Raw genomic sequence first — 6007 nt, 5'->3', positions numbered from 1 at the left:
CGTAAAACATTAATGAAAAATGTGGCCCCCGTTTTAAAAAAGATCCCAAAATAGATAAGTATACGAAGTTTGAAAGTCTTTCGGTACCAAAAACACTACATAAAACATAAATGAAAACTGGTGCCCTCGTTTTAAAATAGATCCGCATGCCCAGCAAAATGCTTAGTGGCATTTTTGTCTGTCATTATGTTCTGAATTCAAATTCTGCCGAGGTCAACTGTGCCTTTCATCCTTTCAGGGTTGATAAATTAAGAACCAGTGAAACACTGGAGTCAATGTAAGTGACTTGGTACCTCCCCCCTCAAAATTTCATACCTTGTACCTTTAGTTGAATGGATTATTAAGCTAGTGTTTCAGGTAGCAAGGCGGCAAAATCATTAGTAGGCCAGACCAAATGTTTAATGACGTTTCATACATCTTTATGTTCTGACTTCAGTGTAGGCGCAATGGCCCAGTGGTTAGGGCAGCGGACTCGCGGTCATAGAAACGCGGTTTCGATTCCCAGACCGGGCGTTGTGAGTGTTTATTGAGTGAAAACACCTAAAGCTCCACGAGGATCCGGCAGGGAATGGTGGCGAACCCTGCTGTACTCTTCCACCACAACTTTCTCTCACTCTTACTTCCTGTTTCTGTTGTGCCTGTAATTCAAAGGGTCAGCCTTGTCACACTGTGTCACGCTGAATATCCCCGAGAACTACATTAAGGGTACACGTGTTAGTGGATTGCTCAGCCACTTGCACGTTAATTTCACGAGCAGGCTGTTCCGATGATCGGATCAACTGGAACCCTCGACGTCGTAAGCGACGGAGTACCAACCAACAACAACATGTTCTGACTTCAACCTGTGCCAAGGTTGACTTTATCTTTCATCCTTTTGCAGTCAATAAAATAAGTACCAGTTGAGCACTGGGATTGGGGTAATTAAGTTGGCCCTCTCCCCTAAAAACTTTCAGGCCTTGTGCCTCTTCTAGAAAGGGTTAGTACACTAGTGTTTGAAACTTAAATTAATATGAAATTTTGACGGATTTAAAACTGGAAGTTTGTATTAGAACGAGGGGTGGTCTCCTGTGGGTTGGTATTAAAAGGAGTTAAATCAATCTCGATACTTAATTATTCTAGACCCCAGAAGGATAAAAGGCTAAGTCAACTCTGGCAGGACTTGAACTCAGAGCATGCAGAGCCACAACAACCTCCATAAGGCATTTTGTCTGACAATTTGGCCAAACCTCAAACTTTTAATCTGATCCTCTAGTTTCTGCTTCATAGAGAGTTGTAAACCAAAACTGTTAGTCAACCTTCTGTAGTTTCTTATTTCTTTATTGCCCACAAGGGGCTAAACATAAAGGGGACAAACAAGGACAGACAAAGGGATTAAGTCTATTATATCGATCTCAGTGCGTAATTGGTACTTAATTTATCGACCCCGAAAGGATGAAAGGCAAAGTCGACCTTGGTGGAATTTAAACTCAGTACGTAACGGCAGACGTAATACCGCTAAGCATTTCTCCCGGCGTGCTAACGTTTCTGCCAGCTCGCCGCCTTGTGTCGTTTCTACACCTTCTGTAGTTTCTACTTCATAAAGGGTTATTATATGTAAATAGTATAAAGTATATCGTCCAATCTTTTGCTGCTTTTCTCTGATCAAATATCCGACGTTAGGAAATTAAATATAAATGCATACACGTGGAATTCGTGTCTGAAAAAATGCTGGTATTTTGTATATCATGGCAACAAGATCTGACTGACATGCAGTGACCGGCGCTTCCCACTGATAATTTCCAGTAGAATGTAATCACCTGATATGGGAATTCCAGCGTCCATGACAGCCAATTCTTGTCTGCTACGATCTATGTGTGTGCTTTTATGCACCAAGCACCTATATGAGAGGATCTCTGAAGGCTAATGTTGCAGTGTTTGGTGTTCTAACAAGGCGTCTATGATTAGTTGGAGATAAAGATGACCTTTTGCTATCAATACTGCTTCCGTCCCTAATAATTGATATTTCTTATGTTTTCGGGGCCATGTGGAAAAAAAAAAAATTGTGAACTTTATATAATTTTTCTAAACCTTTCAATGTGTTACTCCAGCATGACCGCAGTCCAATGACTAAAATAAGTAAACGATGAAATTTTGTTGTGTCCAGGGAGATATATGTCAACGAAGAATCAAATAATTCTAACGGATAATGGTATAATTTGACAACTCCTTTCGAAATTGGTGGAAGAAAAAAGAAACGCAATCCTAACAGTATCCAGACGTGTTGAAGGTTACATGCACAATCGATCTAGTTTAATTGATTTAGATTTAACAGTAATTATAACACATCAGAAAAAATATTTTTTTTCTCTTGGTACATAACAAGATAGTTTTTAAAATGTTACATGGTTTATAGAATATTAATTCAAGGAAGCAGAAAAGGCAGTGACCCAGTCACTCGATTTTCTACCTAAGTGTTTTGATAACACGAAGAATAGAATTTAAGAAATCTAGGTTTCGTTTAAGTATTTCAGCTGCACCAAGGGGAAGTAACTAGAATAGTTGGTGCTCACATTATATAAATAGTGTGCAAGTTATCTCCCTTAGACCATCTCTCAAATCCTCCGTCCATTGGGACGTTCCAGGAATCGAATTCACTCGTTAGGAAATAGATGTAGTTAAGTGTAGAATTGGAAATAGTTAAAAACCCTTGTATAGAAAAAAAACAATCCGTGGAGAATGTTCACAAAATAAAATTATGATTTAATACATTCAGATATTCGTTTGTTTGTTTTTTGTTTTTTTTTCGTGCTAGCACGAGTTAGACGAATATATTATTAAAAAAAGTGTCTTACTGCCGAGCATCCTGCCTATTTCTTACCTTTATCTGTTTTTAAAGACGCAAAACCAGTGGAGGATTTATTGACAAGGAGAAATGACAATCACTCCCTGCTTATTGCTGAGTGATTTTATAAAAAGGCAAATACGCAGTGATGTGCGTACATACACAAATGTACCCAACATCTCGAATTTGTACCCTCATAACTTTCAGAAAATGTGCACTTTCAACAAAATTCTCTACCGATATCTTTCAGATGGTATAGATTACAAGTATATCGGAATGTTGTGTGGAAAAAAAAAAAAAATGGTGGACCCACACACATGCATAGTGACACGTATTTGCAATTTTTTTCAAAATTTCAAGTTTTATTTTGAAGATATATATGTGACGCATATTAGTATATATGTGTGTGCGTCCACCAATTTTTGTTTCACATTTCATTCAGATATAATCGTAATCGACGTTGACTGAAAGGTGTTGGTAAAAAATTTCATTAAAAAAAAAAAAATTGAAAGTCATTGGAAAACAATGTCGATTCGAGTGAATTTCCGAAATTCATGTCCCCCACCTTCGGAAAAATATTCACAACAAATTTTGATATAATCGGAATCTACACCATCTGAAACATATTTGTAGGAAATTTCATTAAAAATATCCGTTATTGTGAAAGTTATACAGAAACAAAGTCTATGGAGTACACTTATGTAGGTATGCCCACATATAGTACCTGCACATACACACAGGATAGGTTTCTTTCAGTTTCCAAATCCCAGATCTTCTTAGAATCTAGCTGTAATAAAACTTCGTCTGTTATGTTTATTATTAAACGCCATAGTGTTTTACATACATCAACTGTTGAACTTATTCGTCCCTGTTCATAAACTGTGAGCTGTACCACCAAAACCCTTATCACTCAGAGAGTTAGATAACCATTTCCACTGTATGTACAAGGCCTGAAATTTGAGGGTAGGCAGGCAAGTCAATTTTATCAACCTCTGTGTTCCACTGGTACTTTTATTTCATCAAACCCCAAAAGTCAGCCTTGATGGAATTTGAACTCAGAACATTAAAGAAAGAGAAAATACTTTGGAGTAAAGATTATTTGCCAACATAAACATGGCAGTCCTGGTTTAGGACAAATGTTGCTGTAATTTAGCCCCAGGAGACATCGTCTCCAGTTGGCTATACAACATGATCTGTGTCCTTATATTTTTGAAAATATAAGGACACAGATTGTGTCGTATAGCCAGCTGGGGCTAAATTACATTCGTCCTAAACCAGGACTGCCATGTTACGTTGGTAAATAATCTTTACTACAAAGTACTGTTGCTGAATAACTCTCCTTGTGAGATCTACAAATAGTAGAGGAAATACTGTTAAGAAAAGAACAAGTTAAACTATGATGCAAAAATCTTGCATAATAAAAAATAGAATGAGTGGTTTTTAGCAGGACTTCATGTGGCACAGAAATGAAACAACAGCATTCAGCCAGTTCTGTGTCTGTTGCTTGGGTATTGTGCTATTGTCTTGTTAGATGTATTTTCCCAAAACTGTCTTAATAATTGTTAAAGCTGTTTTACATTTCCAGTTGTTTCCCTAGCCAACATATACATAGGTGCAGACATGATGGTGTGGTTAAGAAGCTATCTTTGCAACCATGTGGTTTCAGGTTCAGTCCTACAGTGTGCAGTGTTCGGTCTCAACTTGGTTATGTGTCTACAACCAATGCCTTGTTTTAGGATTTGGTAGATGGAAACTGTGTGATAGTGAGGAACAAATACAAACTTAGACAAACATCCACTTGACAACTGGTGTTGGTTTGTTTAGGTCCTTGTGATTGTTAAGTTATAGGGACATAAACGAACCAACACAGGTTGTCAAGAGGTGTTGGCAGAGAACAAACAAGCACAAAGACACACACACACACACACATATATTAAAGGCTTACACACAGTTTTCATTTGCATCGTGGCAATTATTGACCAGGGGCTATAATAGGAGACACATATTCAAAGTGCCATGCAGTGAGACTGAACCTGAAGCCATGTAGTTACAAAGCAAGCTTCTCTAGCACACAGCCATGCCTGAACTAGTGTAATGCACCTAAAGAAATTGAAAGCCGTTCCTAGATGCAATTCTTTAAAATATGTATTTAAAGATATTAAATTGTCTCTTGTTTTTTTTTTATTTTTGAAGGGGAAGCTTTCCTGAAGTTCTCACGAGTTACCAAAGAGCTCTCAGCTTTGATGAAAAATCTGGTATGTACCCAAATCTTTCCTTTGCTTTATTCTACTAACTGCTGCTGTTGTTGTTGTTGTTGTTGTTGTTGTTTTTACTATTGCTGCTACTATTAATTCTCCTTCATTACTTACTGGAACCCTCGTCATCATAACCGACAGAGTGCCACAACATTACCTGTATGACTCCCTTATTTTGAAGACAGTACTAAGCAATCTACAGGCGATTGGACTGCTATTTCTAGCATATTGTGCAACCATGTAAAGGTTCTCCCTCTCAGTTGGTTTGTACATTAAGCAACTGCATAGAGGCTTATGTAGTTACTTGATGTTATTGTTGTTACTGTTGAAGCTTTCTAATAATGTCTCTCTCTTTCTCTAAACCAGATACAAAGCCTGAACAACATCCTGTTGTTTCCTCTTGATACATTCCTGAAGGGAGAGTTGAAAGGAGTGAAAGGGGACCTGAAGAAACCATTTGATAAAGCTACAAAGGAGTACGAGACAAAATTGTGAGTACCACTTTTATCCTTCCCTCCTCCTACCCTACATCAACACAACACAGTCACTACTTTCTACCCAACATCAAAACTTCATTTCCACCCCTATCTACCCTACCTCATCAGAACACTACCATCATTGTCTACCTTACCTCAACATTACACAGTTACCGCCATCTACCATACTTCAATACTATATTGCCAATTATATCTACCATTTCTTTTCACTACACAGTGACTACTATCTACCTTACCTCAACACTTCGTGTCCACCTGTATCTACCCTACTTCAACACTACACAGCAATTACTATCCTACCTGAACAGGGCCACTGTCTACCCACCTCAGCACTAAATTTATACCTGTATCTTATTTCTTTATTACCCACAAGGGGCTAAACATAGAGGGGACAGACAAAGGGATTAAGTCGATTACATTGACCCCCCCCCCCC

The 6007-nt window shown here is 38.1% G+C and overlaps 1 protein-coding gene across 2 annotated transcripts in view; it reads left to right on the top strand.

Moving 5' to 3' along the window:
* The window catches only part of LOC106882879 (arf-GAP with SH3 domain, ANK repeat and PH domain-containing protein 1), a 208347-nt gene that overhangs the window by 177450 nt on the left and 24890 nt on the right, over positions 1 to 6007 (top strand). For both annotated transcript variants that reach the window (XM_052967497.1, XM_052967498.1), the window contains exons 4-5: positions 5015 to 5076; positions 5443 to 5567. In XM_052967497.1, coding sequence (XP_052823457.1) covers positions 5015 to 5076; positions 5443 to 5567 — 187 coding nt within the window. The remainder of the gene's footprint in view (positions 1 to 5014; positions 5077 to 5442; positions 5568 to 6007) is intronic.

The sequence above is a fragment of the Octopus bimaculoides genome, chromosome 4 (genome assembly GCF_001194135.2).
Source record: "Octopus bimaculoides isolate UCB-OBI-ISO-001 chromosome 4, ASM119413v2, whole genome shotgun sequence".
NCBI lineage: Eukaryota > Metazoa > Mollusca > Cephalopoda > Octopoda > Octopodidae > Octopus > Octopus bimaculoides.
The sequence above is the reverse complement of the archived record's forward strand: the minus strand, read 5'-3'. Positions and strand labels throughout refer to the sequence as shown.